At 40.4% G+C, this 21,833-nt stretch overlaps 1 protein-coding gene across 5 annotated transcripts in view; it reads left to right on the top strand.

The window, feature by feature from the left end:
* The window catches only part of ANKRD31 (ankyrin repeat domain 31), a 230,634-nt gene that overhangs the window by 91,940 nt on the left and 116,861 nt on the right, over positions 1-21,833 (top strand). For all 5 annotated transcript variants that reach the window (XM_075181929.1, XM_075181902.1, XM_075181910.1 and 2 more), the window contains one exon: positions 19,839-19,888. In XM_075181929.1, the coding sequence (XP_075038030.1) occupies positions 19,839-19,888 (50 nt within the window). The remainder of the gene's footprint in view (positions 1-19,838; positions 19,889-21,833) is intronic.

The raw sequence follows: 21,833 nt of genomic DNA, 5'->3' as shown, positions 1-21,833 counted from the left end.
AACAAAATTTGCAAAACCAATCCTGCAGTATAAGCCAATTGGTACTGCAATATTACCAAGTTCACTGATTCAGCAGTATAAGTCTAGTGGTACTGCTATTACAAAGTTCACTGATTCAGCAGTGTATAAGTCCAGTGGTACTGCTATTACAAAGTTCACTGATTCAGCAGTATAAGTCCAGTGGTACTGATATATTACAAAGTTCACTGATTCAGCAGTATAAGTCCAGTGGTACTGATATATTACAAAGTTCACTGATTCAGCAGTGTATAAGTCCAGTGGTACTGCTATTACAAAGTTCACTGATTCAGCAGTATAAGTCCAGTGGTACTGATATATTACAAAGTTCACTGATTCAGCAGTATAAGTCCGGTGGTACTGATATATTACAAAGTTCACTGATTCAGCAGTATAAGTCCAGTGGTACTGCTATTACAAAGTTCACTGATTCAGCAGTGTATAAGTCCAGTGGTACTGCTATTACAAAGTTCACTGATTCAGCAGTATAAGTCCAGTGGTACTGATATATTACAAAGTTCACTGATTCAGCAGTATAAGTCCAGTGGTACTGCTATTACAAAGTTCACTGATTCAGCAGTATAAGTCCAGTGGTACTGCTATTGCAAAGTTCACTGATTCAGCAGTGTATAAGTCCAGTGGTACTGCTATTACAAAGTTCACTGATTCAGCAGTATAAGTCCAGTGGTACTGCTATTACAAAGTTCACTGATTCAGCAGTATAAGTCCAGTGGTACTGATATATTACAAAGTTCACTGATTCAGCAGTATAAGTCCAGTGGTACTCTCCTGTGCCGCATATAATTTTTAAAGGCTTTGCCGAGTGTGTGTGGCTTAGGGGTACGCTCTCTTGTGCTACATATAATGGAAAACCAAAATTTGGAGTATAAAGTAGGGAAAGATCAAGACCCACTTCCTCCTAATGCTGAAGCTGCTGCCACTAGTCATGACATAGACGATGAAATGCCATCAACGTCGCCTGGCAAGCCCGATGCCCAATCTCCTAGTACAGGGCATGTAAAATCCAAAAAGCCCGAGTTCTCAAAAAATAGCAAAAAGAGAAACTTAAAATCATCTGAGGAGAAACGTAAAGTTGGCAATATGCCATTTACGACACGTAGTGGCAAGGAACGGCTTAGGCCCTGGCCCGTGTTCATGACTAGTGGTCCAGCTTCACCCAAGGATCTAAGCCCTCCTCCTCCCCCCCCTACAAAAAATTTAAGAGAGTTATGCTGTCAGCAACAACAACAAAACAGCAAAGAACTCTGCCTTCTAAACAGATGACATCACAAATCCCCAAGGCGAGTCCAAGGGTGTTGTTGGTTGTGAACCCTGACCTTCCCATCACTGTACGGGAAGAGGTGACTCCATCCAGCATTTGCAGCACGCCCTCTGCATATGCTGGAAGGATCACCCACAGTCCAGTTACAGATTTGGCTAATGAAGGTGTGAATGTTGTACACCGGGAGGAGGATATCGATATAGCTGGCGCTGAGGAAGATGTTGATGATTATGATGCAGACAGATACCAAATTGCCTTTCTCAATTTCTATTTATATTCTAGATTATATAACGGCTGAATAGTTTTCTATTTTACTCCTAGTGGAGAGGGGATCTGATGCAGACAGATACCAAACTGCCTTTGTCCATTTCTTTGTATATTTGAATTTCTAGTTCTACAGTCTATGCAGGCTGCTTTTTTTATATTCAACTACAAGTGTAGGGTGGGGGGGGGGGGGCATAGATAGCCACCATTTAATTTCACTTTCTAGCTCCACAGTCTGTGCAGCCTGCTTTTTTTATCTTCAAAGTATTTACAAGCCTTCCAATCTAAATTAACTAGAGGTAGTGACGTGGTAGAACTCCAAAAGGCAGTTTGGAAGCCCCTGTACAAACTGGCTCTATTTTACCTGAGTTGTCCCCCCTCCAGTATGTACTCAGAAAGAGTTTTTAGTGCAGCGGGAAACCTGGTCAGTGAGCGGCGAAGGAGGTTGCTTCCTCACAACGTTGAAAAAATGATGTTTATAAAAATTAATAATCAATTCCTCAATGAAGTACAGAACTGCCCTCCAGATAGTACAGAGGGACCTGTGGTTGTGGAGTCCAGCGGGGACGAATTGATAATGTGTGAGGAGGAGGAAGTACACACTGTAGGGGGAGAGAAATCAGAGGTTGAGGATGAGGACGACATCTTTCCTCAGTAGAGCCTATTTAGTTTGTACAGGGAGAGATGAATTGTTATTTTGGTGTGGGGGCCCAAACAAACCAATCATTTCAGCCACAGTTGTTTGGTAGGCCCTGTCGCTGAAATGATTGGTTTGTTAAAGTGTGCATGTCCTTTTTCAACAACATAAGGGTGGGTGGGAGGGCCCAAGGTCAATTCCATCTTGCAACTATTTTTTGGGCATTATGTGACCATTCAACAGTCGTTTGCTATGTTCAAAAAGTAAAAGAAAATGTCAACAAATTCAAAAAATTTAATCAAAAGTTAAATACCCTGTCATTATTTAAAACAAGAGGGTTTGACGTGCTAGAATTAGTGTAGTGTTAATATGTTATAAACACTACACTTGGAACTTGGAGGAGGTATTGTGACCCCGGTATCAAATTTAGTACCGGTGCCACCCCACTACGCAGTCCAGATACTTGTTTGGTGGAATTCTGACCAGTTGAGGGTGTAACTATTTATTATATTGTGGCCCCGGTATCAAATTTAGTACCGGGGCCACCCCACTACACAGTCCAGATACTTGTTTGGTGGAATTCTGACCAGTTGAGGGTGTAACTGTTTATTATATTGTGGCCCTGGTATCAAATTTAGTACCGGGGCCACCCCACTACACAGTCCAGATACTTGTTTGGTGGAATTCTGACCAGTTGAGGGTGTAACTATTTATTATATTGTGGCCCCGGTATCAAATTTAATACCGGGGCCACCCCACTGCACAGTCCAGAATTTTTTTTGGGGAAATTCAGACCCGTGGAAGGTTTTTTATTAATTATATTGTGGTGACCACTCCTCTACGCAGTCCAGGTACATTTTTTGGTGCGATTCATACCAGTTGATGGTTTTCTTATTATATATATTGTGGTGACCACTCCTCTGCGCAGTCCAGGTACATTATTCGGTGCGATTCAGACCAGTTGATGGTTTTCTTATTATATTGTGGTGACCACTCCTCTACGCAGTCCAGATACATTTATTGGTGCGATTCATACAAGTTCAGGGTTTTTAATTTATATTGTGGTGACCACTCCTCTACGCAGTCCAGGTACATTTATTGGTGCGAATCATACAAGTTCAGGGTTTTTAATTTATATTGTGGTGACCACTCCTCTACGCAGTCCAGGTACATTTATTGGTGCGATTAAGACCAGTTGATGGTTTTCTTATTATATTGTGGTGACCCACTCCTCTACGCAGTGCAGGTACATTTTTTGGTGCGATTAAGACCAGTTGATGGTTTTCTTATTATATTGTGGTGACCCACTCCTCTACGCAGTCCAGATACATTGATTGGTGCGAATCATACAAGTTCAGGGTTTTTAATTTATATTGTGGTGACCACTCCTCTACGCAGTCCAGATACATTGATTGGTGCGAATCATACAAGTTCAGGGTTTTTAATTTATATTGTGGTGACCACTCCTCTACGCAGTCCAGGTACATTTATTGGTGCGAATCATACAAGTTCAGGGTTTTTAAATGATATTGTGGTGACCCACTCCTCTACGCAGTGCAGGTACATTTTTTGGTGCGATTAAGACCAGTTGATGGTTTTCTTATTATATTGTGGTGACCCACTCCTCTACGCAGTCCAGATACATTGATTGGTGCGAATCATACAAGTTCAGGGTTTTTAATTTATATTGTGGTGACCACTCCTCTACGCAGTCCAGATACATTGATTGGTGCGAATCATACAAGTTCAGGGTTTTTAATTTATATTGTGGTGACCACTCCTCTACGCAGTCCAGGTACATTTATTGGTGCGAATCATACAAGTTCAGGGTTTTTTGAAATGATATTGTGGTGACCCACTCCTCTACGCAGTCCAGGTACATTTTTTGGTGCAATTAAGACCAGTTGATGGTTTTCTTATTATATTGTGGTGACCCACTCCTCTACGCAATCCAGATACATTGATTGGTGCGAATCATACAAGTTCAGGGTTTTTCATTTATATTGTGGTGACCACTCCTCTACGCAGTCCAGGTACATTTATTGGTGCAAATCATACAAGTTCAGGGTTTTTAAATTATATTGTGGTGACCCACTCCTCTACGCAGTCCAGGTACATTTTTTGGTGCGATTAAGACCAGTTGATGGTTTTCTTATTATATTGTGGTGACCACTCCTCTGCGCAGTCCAGGTACATTATTCGGTGCGATTCAGACCAGTTGATGGTTTTCTTATTATATTGTGGTGACCACTCCTCTACGCAGTCCAGATACATTTATTGGTGCGATTCATACAAGTTCAGGGTTTTTAATTTATATTGTGGTGAGTGACCACTCCTCTACGCAGTCCAGGTACATTTTTTGGTGCGATTAAGACCAGTTGATGGTTTTCTTATTATATTGTGGTGACCCACTCCTCTACGCAGTCCAGATACATTTATTGGTGCGAATCATACAAGTTCAGGGTTTTCAATTTATATTGTGGTGACCACTCCTCTACGCAGTCCAGGTACATTTATTGGTGCGAATCATACAAGTTCAGGGTTTTCTTATTATATTGTGGTGACCACTCCTCTACGCAGTCCAGGTACATTTATTGGTGCGATTAAGACCAGTTGATGGTTTTCTTATTATATTGTGGTGACCCACTCCTCTACGCAGTGCAGGTACATTTTTTGGTGCGATTAAGACCAGTTGATGGTTTTCTTATTATATTGTGGTGACCCACTCCTCTACGCAGTCCAGATACACTGATTGGTGCGAATCATACAAGTTCAGGGTTTTTAATTTATATTGTGGTGACCACTCCTCTAGGCAGTCCAGGTACATTTATTGGTGCGAATCATACAAGTTCAGGGTTTTTAAATGATATTGTGGTGACCCACTCCTCTACGCAGTCCAGGTACATTTTTTGGTGCAATTAAGACCAGTTGATGGTTTTCTTATTATATTGTGGTGACCCATTCCTCTACGCAGTCCAGATACATTGATTGGTGCGAATCATACAAGTTCAGGGTTTTTCATTTATATTGTGGTGACCACTCCTCTACGCAGTCCAGGTACATTTATTGGTGCGAATCATACAAGTTCAGGGTTTTTAAATTATATTGTGGTGACCCACTCCTCTACGCAGTCCAGGTACATTTTTTGGTGCGATTAAGACCAGTTGATGGTTTTCTTATTATATTGTGGTGACCACTCCTCTGCGCAGTCCAGGTACATTATTCGGTGCGATTCAGACCAGTTGATGGTTTTCTTATTATATTGTGGTGACCACTCCTCTACGCAGTCCAGATACATTTATTGGTGCGATTCATACAAGTTCAGGGTTTTTAATTTATATTGTGGTGAGTGACCACTCCTCTACGCAGTCCAGGTACATTTTTTGGTGCGATTAAGACCAATTGATGGTTTTCTTATTATATTGTGGTGACCCACTCCTCTACGCAGTCCAGATACATTTATTGGTGCGAATCATACAAGTTCAGGGTTTTCAATTTATATTGTGGTGACCACTCCTCTACGCAGTCCAGGTACATTTATTGGTGCGAATCATACAAGTTCAGGGTTTTTAATTTATATTGTGGTGACCACTCCTCTACACAGTCCAGGTACATTTATTGGTGCGATTAAGACCAGTTGATGGTTTTCTTATTATATTGTGGTGACCCACTCCTCTACGCAGTGCAGGTACATTTTTTGGTGCGATTAAGACCAGTTGATGGTTTTCTTATTATATTGTGGTGACCCACTCCTCTACGCAGTCCAGATACATTGATTGGTGCGAATCATACAAGTTCAGGGTTTTTAATTTATATTGTGGTGACCACTCCTCTACGCAGTCCAGGTACATTTATTGGTGCGAATCATACAAGTTCAGGGTTTTTAAATGATATTGTGGTGACCCACTCCTCTACGCAGTCCAGGTACATTTTTTGGTGCGATTAAGACCAGTTGATGGTTTTCTTATTATATTGTGGTGACCCACTTCTCTACGCAGTCCAGATACATTGATTGGTGCGAATCATACAAGTTCAGGGTTTTTCATTTATATTGTGGTGACCACTCCTCTACGCAGTCCAGGTACATTTATTGGTGCGAATCATACAAGTTCAGGGTTTTTAAATTATATTGTTGTGAGCCACTCCTCTACCCAGTCCAGGTACATTTTTTGGTGCGATTAAGACCAGTTGAAGGTTTTCTTATTATATTGTGGTGACCACTCCTCTGCGCAGTCCAGGTACATTATTCGGTGCGATTAAGACCAGTTGATGGTTTTCTTATTATATTGTGGTGACCACTTCTCTACGCAGTCCAGATACATTTATTGGTGCGATTCATACATGTTCAGGGTTTTTAATTTATATTGTGGTGATGACTCCTCTACGCAGTGCAGGTACATTTTTTGGTGCGATTAAGACCAGTTGATGGTTTTCTTATTATATTGTGGTGACCCACTCCTCTACGCAGTCCAGATACATTGATTGGTGCGAATCATACAAGTTCAGGGTTTTTAATTTATATTGTGGTGACCACTCCTCTATGCAGTCCAGGTACATTTATTGGTGCGAATCATACAAGTTCAGGGTTTTTAAATGATATTGTGGTGACCCACTCCTCTACGCAGTCCAGGTACATTTTTTGGTGCGATTAAGACCAGTTGATGGTTTTCTTATTATATTGTGGTGACCCACTCCTCTACGCAGTCCAGATACATTGATTGGTGCGAATCATACAAGTTCAGGGTTTTTCATTTATATTGTGGTGACCACTCCTCTACGCAGTCCAGGTACATTTATTGGTGCGAATCATACAAGTTCAGGGTTTTTCATTTATATTGTGGTAACCACTCCTCTACGCAGTCCAGGTACATTTATTGGTGCGAATCATACAAGTTCAGGGTTTTTAAATTATATTGTGGTGACCCACTCCTCTACGCAGTCCAGATACATTGATTGGTGCGAATCATACAAGTTCAGGGTTTTTCATTTATATTGTGGTAACCACTCCTCTACGCAGTCCAGATACATTTATTGGTGCGAATCATACAAGTTCAGGGTTTTCAATTTATATTGTGGTGACCACTCCTCTACGCAGTCCAGGTACATTTATTGGTGCGAATCATACAAGTTCAGGGTTTTCTTATTATATTGTGGTGACCAATCCTCTACGCAGTCCAGGTACATTTATTGGTGCGATTAAGACCAGTTGATGGTTTTCTTATTATATTGTGGTGACCCACTCCTCTACGCAGTGCAGGTACATTTTTTGGTGCGATTAAGACCAGTTGATGGTTTTCTTATTATATTGTGGTGACCACTCCTCTGCGCAGTCCAGGTACATTGATTGGTGCGAATCATACAAGTTCAGGGTTTTTAATTTATATTGTGGTGACCACTCCTCTAGGCAGTCCAGGTACATTTATTGGTGCGAATCATACAAGTTCAGGGTTTTTAAATGATATTGTGGTGACCCACTCCTCTACGCAGTCCAGGTACATTTTTTGGTGCGATTAAGACCAGTTGATGGTTTTCTTATTATATTGTGGTGACCCACTCCTCTACGCAGTCCAGATACATTGATTGGTGCGAATCATACAAGTTCAGGGTTTTCAATTTATATTGTGGTGACCACTCCTCTACGCAGTCCAGGTACATTTATTGGTGCGAATCATACAAGTTCAGGGTTTTCTTATTATATTGTGGTGACCACTCCTCTACGCAGTCCAGGTACATTTATTGGTGCGATTAAGACCAGTTGATGGTTTTCTTATTATATTGTGGTGACCCACTCCTCTACGCAGTGCAGGTACATTTTTTGGTGCGATTAAGACCAGTTGATGGTTTTCTTATTATATTGTGGTGACCCACTCCTCTACGCAGTCCAGATACATTGATTGGTGCGAATCATACAAGTTCAGGGTTTTTAATTTATATTGTGGTGACCACTCCTCTAGGCAGTCCAGGTACATTTATTGGTGCGAATCATACAAGTTCAGGGTTTTTAAATGATATTGTGGTGACCCACTCCTCTACGCAGTCCAGGTACATTTTTTGGTGCAATTAAGACCAGTTGATGGTTTTCTTATTATATTGTGGTGACCCATTCCTCTACGCAGTCCAGATACATTGATTGGTGCGAATCATACAAGTTCAGGGTTTTTCATTTATATTGTGGTGACCACTCCTCTACACAGTCCAGGTACATTTATTGGTGCGAATCATACAAGTTCAGGGTTTTTAAATTATATTGTGGTGACCCACTCCTCTACGCAGTCCAGGTACATTTTTTGGTGCGATTCAGACCAGTTGATGGTTTTCTTATTATATTGTGGTGACCACTCCTCTACGCAGTCCAGGTACATTTTTTGGTGCGATTAAGACCAATTGATGGTTTTCTTATTATATTGTGGTGACCCACTCCTCTACGCAGTCCAGATACATTTATTGGTGCGAATTATACAAGTTCAGGGTTTTCAATTTATATTGTGGTGACCACTCCTCTACGCAGTCCAGGTACATTTATTGGTGCGAATCATACAAGTTCAGGGTTTTTAATTTATATTGTGGTGACCACTCCTCTATGCAGTCCAGGTACATTTATTGGTGCGATTAAGACCAGTTGATGGTTTTCTTATTATATTGTGGTGACCCACTCCTCTACGCAGTCCAGATACATTTATTGGTGCGAATTATACAAGTTCAGGGTTTTCAATTTATATTGTGGTGACCACTCCTCTACGCAGTCCAGGTACATTTATTGGTGCGAATCATACAAGTTCAGGGTTTTTAATTTATATTGTGGTGACCACTCCTCTGCGCAGTCCAGGTACATTATTCGGTGCGATTCAGACCAGTTGATGGTTTTCTTATTATATTGTGGTGACCACTTCTCTACGCAGTCCAGATACATTTATTGGTGCGATTCATACATGTTCAGGGTTTTTAATTTATATTGTGGTGAGTGACCACTCCTCTACGCAGTCCAGATACATTTTTTGGTGCGATTAAGACCAGTTGATGGTTTTCTTATTATATTGTGGTGACCCACTCCTCTACGCAGTCCAGATACATTGATTGGTGCGAATCATACAAGTTCAGGGTTTTTAATTTATATTGTGGTGACCACTCCTCTATGCAGTCCAGGTACATTTATTGGTGCGAATCATACAAGTTCAGGGTTTTTAAATGATATTGTGGTGACCCACTCCTCTACACAGTCCAGGTACATTTTTTGGTGCGATTAAGACCAGTTGATGGTTTTCTTATTATATTGTGGTGACCCACTCCTCTACGCAGTCCAGATACATTGATTGGTGCGAATCATACAAGTTCAGGGTTTTTCATTTATATTGTGGTGACCACTCCTCTACGCAGTCCAGGTACATTTATTGGTGCGAATCATACAAGTTCAGGGATTTTCATTTATATTGTGGTAACCACTCCTCTACGCAGTCCAGGTACATTTATTGGTGCGAATCATACAAGTTCAGGGTTTTTAAATTATATTGTGGTGACCCACTCCTCTACGCAGTCCAGGTAAATTTTTTGGTGCGATTAAGACCAGTTGATGGTTTTCTTATTATATTGTGGTGACCACTCTTCTACGCAGTCCAGATACATTTATTGGTGCGAATGATACAAGTTCAGGGTTTTTAAATTATATTCTGGTGACCCACTCCTCTACGCAGTCCAGGTACATTTTTTGGTGCGATTCATAGCAGTTGATGGTTTTCTTATTATATATATTGTGGTGACCACTCCTCTGCGCAGTCCAGGTACATTATTCGGTGCGATTCAGACCAGTTGATGGTTTTCTTATTATATTGTGGTGACCACTCCTCTACGCAGTCCAGATACATTTATTGGTGCGATTCATACAAGTTCAGGGTTTTTAATTTATATTGTGGTGAGTGACCACTCCTCTACGCAGTCCAGGTACATTTTTTGGTGCGATTAAGACCAGTTGATGGTTTTCTTATTATATTGTGGTGACCCACTCTACGCAGTCCAGATACATTTATTGGTGCGAATCATACAAGTTCAGGGTTTTCAATTTATATTGTGGTGACCACTCCTCTACGCAGTCCAGGTACATTTATTGGTGCGAATCATACAAGTTCAGGGTTTTTAATTTATATTGTGGTGACCACTCCTCTACGCAGTCCAGGTACATTTATTGGTGCGATTAAGACCAGTTGATGGTTTTCTTATTATATTGTGGTGACCTACTCCTCTACGCAGTACACGTACATTTTTTGGTGCGATTAAGACCAGTTGATGGTTTTCTTATTATATTGTGGTGACCCACTCCTCTACGCAGGCCAGATACATTGATTGGTGCGAATCATACAAGTTCAGGTTTTTTAATTTATATTGTGGTGACCACTCCTCTACGCAGTCCAGGTACTTTTATTGGTGCAAATCATACAAGTTCAGGGTTTTTAAATGATATTGTGGTAACCCACTCCTCTACACAGTCCAGGTACATTTTTTGGTGCGATTAAGACCAGTTGATGGTTTTCTTATTATATTGTGGTGACCCACTCCTCTACGCAGTCCAGATACATTGATTGGTGCGAATCATACAAGTTCAGGGTTTTTCATTTATATTGTGGTGACCACTCCTCTACGCAGTCCAGGTACATTTAGTGGTGCGAATCATACAAGTTCAGGGTTTTTAAATTATATTGTGGTGACCCACTCCTCTACGCAGTCCAGGTACATTTTTTGGTGCGATTAAGACCAGCTGATGGTTTTCTTATTATATTGTGGTGACCACTCCTCTGCGCAGTCTAGCTACATTATTCGGTGCGATTCAGACCAGTTGATGGTTTTCTTATTATATTGTGGTGACCACTCCTCTACGCAGTCCAGATACATTTATTGGTGCGATTCATACAAGTTCAGGGTTTTTAATTTATATTGTGGTGAGTGACCACTCCTCTACGCAGTCCAGGTACATTTTTTGGTGCGATTAAGACCAGTTGATGGTTTTCTTATTATATTGTGGTGACCCACTCCTCTACGCAGTCCAGATACATTTATTGGTGCGAATCATACAAGTTCAGGGTTTTCAATTTATATTGTGGTGACCACTCCTCTACGCAGTCCAGGTACATTTATTGGTGCGAATCATACAAGTTCAGGGTTTTTAATTGATATTGTGGTGACCACTCCTCTACGCAGTCCAGGTACATTTATTGGTGCGATTAAGACCAGTTGATGGTTTTCTTATTATATTGTGGTGACCCACTCCTCAACGCAGTCCAGATACATTGATTGTTGCGAATCATACAAGTTCAGGGTTTTTCATTTATATTGTGGTGACCACTCCTCTACGCAGTCCAGGTACATTTATTGGTGCGAATCATACAAGTTCAGGGTTTTTAAATTATATTGTGGTGACCCACTCCTCTACGCAGTCCAGGTACATTTTTTGGTGCGATTAAGACCAGTTGATGGTTTTCTTATTATATTGTGGTGACCACTCCTCTGCGCAGTCCAGGTACATTATTCGGTGCGATTCAGATCAGTTGATGGTTTTCTTATTATATTGTGGTGACCACTCCTCTACGCAGTCCAGATACATTTATTGGTGCGATTCATACAAGTTCAGGGCTTTTAATTTATATTGTGGTGAGTGACCACTCCTCTACGCAGTCCAGGTACATTTTTTGGTGCGATTAAGACCAGTTGATGGTTTTCTTATTATATTGTGGTGACCCACTCCTCTACGCAGGCCAGATACATTTATTGGTGCGAATCATACAAGTTCAGGGTTTTCAATTTATATTGTGGTGACCACTCCTCTACGCAGTCCAGGTACATTTATTGGTGCGAATCATACAAGTTCAGGGTTTTTAATTTATATTGTGGTGACCACTCCTCTACGTAGTCCAGGTACATTTATTGGTGCGAATCATACAAGTTCAGGGTTTTTAAATGATATTGTGGTGACCCATTCCTCTACGCAGTCCAGGTACATTTTTTGGTGCGATTAAGACCAGTTGATGGTTTTCTTATTATATTGTGGTGACCCACTCCTCTACGCAGTCCAGATACATTGATTGGTGCGAATCATACAAGTTCAGGGTTTTTAATTTATATTGTGGTGACCACTCCTCTACGCAGTCCAGGTACATTTATTGGTGCGAATCATACAAGTTCAGGGTTTTTAAATGATATTGTGGTGACCCACTCCTCTACGCAGTCCAGGTACATTTTTTGGTGCGATTAAGACCAGTTGATGGTTTTCTTATTATATTGTGGTGACCCACTCCTCTACGCAGTCCAGATACATTTATTGGTGCGAATCATACAAGTTCAGGGTTTTCAATTTATATTGTGGTGACCACTCCTCTACGCAGTCCAGGTACATTGATTGGTGCGAATCATACAAGTTCAGGGTTTTTCATTTATATTGTGGTGACCACTCCTCTACGCAGTCCAGGTACATTTATTGGTGCGAATCATACAAGTTCAGGGTTTTTAAATTATATTGTGGTGACCCACTCCTCTACGCAGTCCAGGTACATTTTTTGGTGCGATTAAGACCAGTTGATGGTTTTCTTATTATATTGTGGTGACCACTCCTCTGCGCAGTCCAGGTACATTATTCGGTGCGATTCAGATCAGTTGATGGTTTTCTTATTATATTGTGGTGACCACTCCTCTACGCAGTCCAGATACATTTATTGGTGCGATTCATACAAGTTCAGGGCTTTTAATTTATATTGTGGTGAGTGACCACTCCTCTACGCAGTCCAGGTACATTTTTTGGTGCGATTAAGACCAGTTGATGGTTTTCTTATTATATTGTGGTGACCCACTCCTCTACGCCGGCCAGATACATTTATTGGTGCGAATCATACAAGTTCAGGGTTTTCAATTTATATTGTGGTGACCACTCCTCTACGCAGTCCAGGTACATTTATTGGTGCGAATCATACAAGTTCAGGGTTTTTAATTTATATTGTGGTGACCACTCCTCTACGCAGTCCAGGTACATTTATTGGTGTGAATCATACAAGTTCAGGGTTTTTAAATGATATTGTGGTGACCCACTCCTCTACGCAGTCCAGGTACATTTTTTGGTGCGATTAAGACCAGTTGATGGTTTTCTTATTATATTGTGGTGACCCACTCCTCTACGCAGTCCAGATACATTGATTGGTGCGAATCATACAAGTTCAGGGTTTTTAATTTATATTGTGGTGACCACTCCTCTACGCAGTCCAGGTACATTTATTGGTGCGAATCATACAAGTTCAGGGTTTTTAAATGATATTGTGGTGACCCACTCCTCTACGCAGTCCAGGTACATTTTTTGGTGCGATTAAGACCAGTTGATGGTTTTCTTATTATATTGTGGTGACCCACTCCTCTACGCAGTCCAGATACATTGATTGGTGCGAATCATACAAGTTCAGGGTTTTTCATTTATATTGTGGTGACCACTCCTCTACGCAGTCCAGATACATTTATTGGTGCGAATCATACAAGTTCAGGGTTTTTAAATTATATTGTGGTGACCCACTCCTCTACGCAGTCCAGGTACATTTTTTGTTGCGATTAAGACCAGTTGATGGTTTTCTTATTATATTGTGGTGACTCACTCCTCTACGCAGTCCAGGTACATTTTTTGGTGCGATTAAGACCAGTTGATGGTTTTCCTATTATATTGTGGTGACCCACTCCTTTACGCAGTCCACATACATTGATTGGTGCGAATCATACAAGTTCAGGGTTTTTAATTTATATTGTGGTGACCACTCCTCTACGCAGTCCAGATACATTTATTGGTGCGAATCATACAAGTTCAGGGTTTTTAAATTATATTGTGGTGACCCACTCCTCTACGCAGTCCAGGTACATTTTTTGGTGCGATTAAGACCAGTTGATGGTTTTCTTATTATATTGTGGGGACCACTCCACTACGCAGTCCAGAAAGATACCTCGTTGCAACGTTTTGGACTAATAACTATATTGTGAGGTGTTCAGAATACACTGTAAATTAGTAGAAATGCTTGTTATTGAATGTTATTGACGTTAATAATAGCGTAGGAGTGAAAATAAGCCCAAAAACTTGATTTTTGAACTTTTTATGCTTTTTTCAAAAAGAATCCGAATCCAAAACCTTAAATCCGAACCAAAACCTTTCGGCAGGTGTTTTGCAAAACAAATCCGAACCCAAAACATCACGAAAATCCGAATCCAAAACACAAAACACGAGACACCAAAAGTCGCCGGTGCACATCCCTAGTTTATGTCTGGTCAGTGTGATAAGCCAGGGGGGATCCATCCACAGCATCCCTGATCCGTTGTAAGAGGTCAGGAGTACCAGCCCAGGTACACCAGTAACGGGGTACACTCGCAGCATCAGTTACCCAGAAGAAACCCGGTTCTGGATGCCGGTATAGGAGTCCAGTGGTGGCAGTCTTTGTAAGCACCTCCTACTGCGGCAAGAGGGCGCATTTGGGATAACGAAAGAGAAGGGTGGCAAAGTAAGCCCAGCCGGTTCCCAGCAACAACAGACAGGATGGCATAGGCGGGCCATCCTGTCACAGTAACATTGTCATGGAAAGTTCCCTTAAAAAAGCACAAAGCGAAATGCGCATTGGCGTTTGTTTTGTTTCTCTCCCTCTCTCTGCATGCTGATCCCATGGCCATAAGTTAGATACTTTTAGGTAGCCAGAGATTTACTCGGTTATTTGCAATTCAGCCACACATGGCCACTAGCTAGAATGTTAATATGCAGTTAGCAAGGCACCTTTCTCAAATTTGGTGGCATATTAATTTACGATACTGCTTCAAACGACAACCATAAAGCAACTGACGTTTTCAGCTTTTAGGTCCATGTTATATATGGAATGACAGATTTGATTTAGGTAGCTACGGATTTATACACCTATTTAGTGGCATTGCAGCCTACACACTGCTGCAATTTATTATAAAAAATGCCACTGACAAGGCTAAATAAATTTTCTTATCATACTGGAATATTCTATTCCCTGTCCATTGAGAAGAATTATGCCAGTATATAAGCTATACACAGCCACACATGGCTACTAGCTGGAATAATAATAGGCAGTTACAAAGGCATTTTTCTTATTGGGTGACACACTAGTTTATAATACTGCCTTAAACGACAACCATAAAGCAGTCCATGTTACATATGGAATAAATGAGATTGGATATAGGTGGCTACTGATCTATTTCTTAACCAAACTAGTGGGAATTATAATTGATACTGCCACATCTCATCATTCTTATTGGGCAGCTGATAGTTTACCAGTCTTTTTGTATATGCCATGCATCACTATTTGACAGATTGGATTTAGGTAACTATTGATTTATAAACCTATTCAGTGACATGCAATTTATACATTGCTACAATTTATTACAAAAAGAGCCACCAAAAAGGCTAAATAAGATCCCTTCTCATACTGGGATAGTCTATTCTTTTCCAATTGAGAAGAACTCTGCCTAATATATAATCTATACATAGCCTTAATATCTATTAGTAGTTGACTTGCACAAGATGATTATTATTATATCATTATTGAATGTTGGACATTAAGCTGCAAGTCTAACTACCATGGGATCAATGTATGCCAATTACTAAATAATTTATCATAACATATTGTATGTAATAGGATTTTTTTGAAGATTATCAACAGCTACATAATAACAGCAGAGTAAAGAAACGACACACAAATTAAAAGTGTTTATTCAATAGGAATATTTAAGAGCTAACTAAGCAATTGCAGTTGAACCTGCATTTTAACCACTAAACATTTGTACTTCACCTCACGTTATTATTCTTTTTTTTATATTTTGCGACTTCTTGTGAAACCAGCAATACAATTCTTTTTTAATGTACACCAATAAAAATATATGATTTTAAATGTGAATAAACATCCAGGTGCCCCATATATACTTTTTTCTTTTTTTGTATGTATATGTTAAGTATTTGGGTACACCCTTCAGACAAGGATTTATGATAATATTTTGAATGAAATTGGATAACCAATTAATGAAGGGACATTCACTATATATCCTTATTATTTGAATAACCTGGTGCTGTTAATATCTCTTTTACCTATACTCGGAATAATATATTGCCAAAAACATAAAAATAGCAATTTTATAGATTTCTCTGCATGGCTCCCTCACTTCTTATCTTCAGACATCCCCACCCTCATCCTGGGTGATTTCAACATCCCCATTGATAACCCACCTTCCAAGGCTGCTTCCAAACTACTCTCTCTAACCTCCTCACTTGACCTCTCGCAATGGATTGAATCATCTACTCATCAGGATGGCAATTGCCTTGATCTTGTTTTCTCTAGACTATGCTCACTTTCTAACTTTCTTAACACACCCTTACCCCTCTCGGATCATCACCTTATCAGCTACATGCTCACCCCCACTGCTCTAACCTCTCTACTGTCTAACTCTACCAAGCCTCCTCATACCCACAGAAATCTTAGTTCTATTAATATTCAATAATTTTCCACCTCTCTCCAACACCTTTTCTCCCCTATCTCTACATTCTCCTCCCCTGAGATGGCAGCACCTCATTTTCACCAAACCTTAGCAATAGCCATTGATTAAGTGGCTCCAGCGACACTACATACTACACGTCGACTTCGATGTCAGCCGTGGCACACTACAGCAACGCAAAATTTTCAAAAACTTTCCCGTAAAGCAGGACGTCACTGGCGTAAAACTCGCACCTCTAATGACTTCTTCACATATACTTCTATCTACCGCTCCTATCGAAATACTCTGGACACTGCAAAACAAACATACTTCCAATCTCTTATTTATGCTCAGGCTTCCAACCCCAAAAGCCTTTTTAAGACATTTAAAGCTCTTCTCAATCCTCCCACCCCAAACCCTCCATCCACTATCAGTGCCCAGTATCTTGCTTCCTATCTCAAGGACAAGATTGATAAGATCAGACTAGAAATGTTATCCTTTTCCTCGACAAGCAATTGGTTCAATTCCTTCCCACCAACCTCTGACACCCTTTCTTCATTTGACCCCCCAAATGAAGATGAAATTTCTACTCTCTTCTTATCCTCTTACTCTACCTCCTGTCCTCTTGATCCTATTCCCTCGCAAATTGGTAGGTCCCTGTCTCCTGTGCTCATCTCACCTCTAACTAAAATCTGTAATCTCTCGCTCTCTACTGGCATCTTTCCGTCACTATACAAGCATGCAGTGATTACTAGTATTCTAAAAAAAACAAGATTCCGACCCAAACTCTCTCTCAAATTACCGTCCCATCTCTCAGCTCCAGTGCCCCTCCAAGCTTCTAGAGAGACTTGCCTACACTCTCCTCACACGCTCCTTTCCGCAAACAACCTGTTGGATCATCTTCAGTCTGGCTTTCGTTCTCAACACTCCACAGAGACTGCGTTGACTAAGGTTGTCAATGATGTGATCACTGCTAAAACTAAACGCCATTACTCTCTCCTAATTGTCCTGGATCTCTCGGCGGCATTTGACACCATTGACCACTCTCTTCTCATACAAACACTGCAATCCCTAGGGCTTCAAGACACTGTTCTAACCTGGTTCTCATCCTACCTTTCTAATCGTTCTTTCACTGTTAACTTCTCTGGGGCCACCTCTGCTCCGCTTCCTTTATCAGTTGAAGTACCACAAGGCTCAGTCCTAGGTCCTATGCTGTTCTCTATCTATACCGCTTCTCTTGGAAATCTAATAAGTTCCTTTGGATTTCAGTATCATCTCTATGCGGATGATACCCAGATTTATCTATCCTCTCCTGATCTCTCGACATCTGTGTTGTCCTGTGTAACTGACTGTCTTTCTGCTATTTCATCTTGGATGTCCTCTCGCCAACTCAAACTTAATCTTTCTAAAACAGAGTTAATAATATTCCCATCCACCAACAAGAGCATACCTGACATTTCTATCTCTGTTGATAACATGACTATAAATCCCACCCCACAAGCTCGCTGCCTAGGTGTAATCCTTGACTCACACCTATCCTTTGTTCCCCACATTGATTCTATATATAAATCATGTTGCATACATCTAAATAACATTTCCAGAACTCGCACATATCTCACACAAGACACTGCAAAAACCTTAATTCATGCACTTATCATCTCCCGCATTGACTATTGCAATTCCCTCCTTACTGGCCTTCCCAAAAATAGACTCAAACCCCTACAATCTATTTTGCACGCTGCGGCAAGATTGATTTTCCTTGCAAATCGTTATTCCTCTGTTGAATCACTCTGTATGTCTCTATACTAGTTGCCTGTTTTCTACCAAATCCAATATAAAATACTCTTACTAACCTACAAGGCCATCAACAAAGCTGCACCAACATACATCTCCTCTCTTGTCACAAAATATCTCCCAACTCGGCAACTCCGTTCTGCACAAGATCTGCGTCTCTCATCCACACTCATTACATCCTCCCATTCCCGATTACAGGACTTTTTCCGGGCTGCACCTACTCTATGGTATTCTCTCCCTCGCACAATAAGACTCTTCTCTAGTCTACAAGCTTTCAAGCGTTCTCTGAAAACCCACCTCTTCAGACAAGCTTATAATATTCTTTAACCACCCTCTTAACCTCAGTACATTACCCTATTACCACCTGTTATACAACTACCCCTTGATCACCATTGTTGTGTGACAGGATCCTTTAGCTTATGAGTCACTTTTACCTTTGCAGTCTGGCTGGGCCGACTGTAAATGTAGACTTAACCTCATGTGTCAAACTCCCATTGTCCAATAGATTGTAAGCTTGCGAGCAGGGTCTTCTCACCTCTTTGTCTGTTTTACCCAGTTTGTTTATTAGTTTCCTATGTTTGTCCCCAATTGTAAAGTGCTACGGAATATGTTGGCGCTATATAAATAAATGATGATGATGATGATAGCTAATTTTTAAAGAACCAATCTCCATATTGGTGATAACCACACTTAATCCACTGTCTAGCACTTCAAGAGGATGGATCGAGTGCAAATACAGTAAAGTAGGGGAGCCAAGATGCAAGCCAAACATGCCACCCCTGAGATGTACACTTATTTAGGGGCAGAGTTGCATCTGAGATGTGTGTTTTGTAGGCATATTTTTTGCGCTCACACAAAGATGCAAGTTCCACACTTGTCATGCAAATGCTAACTTGCACATTTACATCCTCATCTAGGGTTGAGATGCACATAAATGTAATGCTACTCTGAATAGGGGTGACGTTTAAAGTTTGCAAATCTATGTTCATCTCTAAATGACCACCTATGTAAGTACTTTTCAAAAGCATGTATGTATGCAAGTACTGATAACTGCTGAATTTAATTCCAATACGAAATATAGTTTTAGATTAGATTTATTTATTTATTTAGTTCTTAACATATGGTTTCTTGTGAAAATCTTGTTATTCATACTACAACCAAGATGCTGCGCAGAAATAACATTTGGACAAGTACCTACCAGCAGGAAAACACCTATAAAATAACATGTTCATTTTATCTTTCTACAATAAAGGATCATTCTCTTCCAAACTTTAAAATAAAAGATTCATTGAATATAGGCTTTGTATATTGCATATAAGCATTTGTAGACAACTAAAACTATAAATTTATTTTTTGTAGCAGTGTGTGCCATGGATCAGTATGAGCTGCAACTCCCTGAAAAACAAAAGGTACAATTGTTTCCTGCTTGTAAAGACAACTACTTATTTCTCTAATGCCATATATCATTCACTTTGGCTTTTGCATCCTGTTCTGACTGCATGACATATATATAAATTTTGTAAATTATGAAGAAGCTTTTGAATTTTAATTCCAGCCACATTTTCATCCTAGAAGAAATTTTAAAGTTGTACCACTAATGTGTTATTTGTTAAATAAAGAAAGAAAATGCCACTGGGACCTACAAGATTGTGAGAGCTTGTTTCCAGACACTGGGCTAATAGGGTTAAGCCTGGTGTTCTCTTTCCATCCACTGCCAGCTTTTGTTAAAATGTATTACCCTATGTGTGCCTTGTGTTACAACTACATTATTCTTAAATATTGCCAGGTGGGTTCACAGATATAAAGTTATACCTGTTATTAGTACAGTGTGCCTGTATAGCAGTGTCAATACAGTGACTGTATTGTAGCCTGACAAGGCTACATGTTAATTAGCATTCACTCTATCCGCAAGAGAGAATGGAGTCATCCTTACACACTGTGTTCCTTTGTCAGCAGGGCTGGTTTGATCATCCCTTTGTATTATGTTTTCATGTGTATTAGTATCTCTTCTGTAAAAGGGAGATGGTATAACCTCAACAGCTATGTTCCAATGGTGGGGGCTCCTCTGTTATCCTGTCTTAGTGCATATCAGAAATCTCTATAGGAGATATCAGTGTTACGGAAACTGTGTTGAGGAAGCTTTATGGGAAATCATAGAATGTTGTATATTATGTTTGAATTCTAATCTGACATATGCATTGTCCCATGACAAGAACTACCCCCTGCTGCTAGGTCCGCTCTTAAAGCCTCTGCTTTATTTAATTATCTAATTTTAGCAAAGAGGAAAAACTTGTATATTCTTGAGGTGTTTTGACAAGAGTGAGGTACCAGGCAATATATGTTTCAGCTAACGGACCCCTACTAAATACTGATCCAGTGGCTGGTGGCATGGGATCAGGATCACCACAGAGAGATGGGGGTAGATGCATAGTACCTGAGCAGGAGTCTACTAGAAGAACCAATTCTATTGATTTGGCCTTGGAGGGCATGGCAGCCTTGGGGCTGATCATATCAGAGAGCAAAAGGGTCTGTAATTGATGCCATGTTGAAAGTGCCAGTGAGGTTACCACAACTGGTTGCCCCTGCCCAAAGGTGACGTCCAGTCTTTCATTAAAATATTGAGATGTTCCCCTATTTAATGAAGTGGAGACCAACATTGATATTCACCTGCAAGATTGACACTCACCTGCAAATGTTCAAATCCATGATGAGTATCCTTGGGATCATGGTGACCAAATGTTCTCCTCGATCCATGAGGCATACAACACTGCTATTTGTGCTAGCTTGTGGAAGGTAGGCATACACAGATTTGTTGTAACTTTCAAGACCTACAGTGCACAATTCAGAGAGGAGCCAGTCTCATACACACTTAATTCTTGACCCATTTGCAGCTATCATGTTCAAGGCTTGAATGGGATGATTGCCATGGACGTCAATCACATGAAGTATTTAATAATATTGAAGTAGTTATTGCAGCGAATGCCTGCTGATATTCGGCAGTGGGTGACAGATTGCAAGTTGGTCATGCTGCAACAGGCAGTCCGGTTGGCTGATGAGTACATGGCATGGTACACTTTGTTATTCATTTAAGGCAACACTAGGCAAAAGATGGCCAACATACTCCTTTTTGCTCTTTCAAAGTGGTTTATTATAACATCGACAAGTGAATATAAAAGAACAATACAATGTTTCAAGGTGGCTCTTCAACCCTTCCTCATGTATGTATTGATTAACAACATGGTGGCATTTATAGAGTTTTATAGTCTGACTTATCAATTAACAATATTTACAGCAGACTTCAATAATATTTCTTAGATTCACAACATTTATATTATCAACATTATAACATTTATT

Source organism: Mixophyes fleayi, chromosome 1, assembly GCF_038048845.1.
Source record: "Mixophyes fleayi isolate aMixFle1 chromosome 1, aMixFle1.hap1, whole genome shotgun sequence".
Taxonomy (NCBI): Eukaryota; Metazoa; Chordata; class Amphibia; order Anura; family Limnodynastidae; genus Mixophyes; species Mixophyes fleayi.
This window is presented reverse-complemented; position numbering and strand designations above follow the sequence as displayed.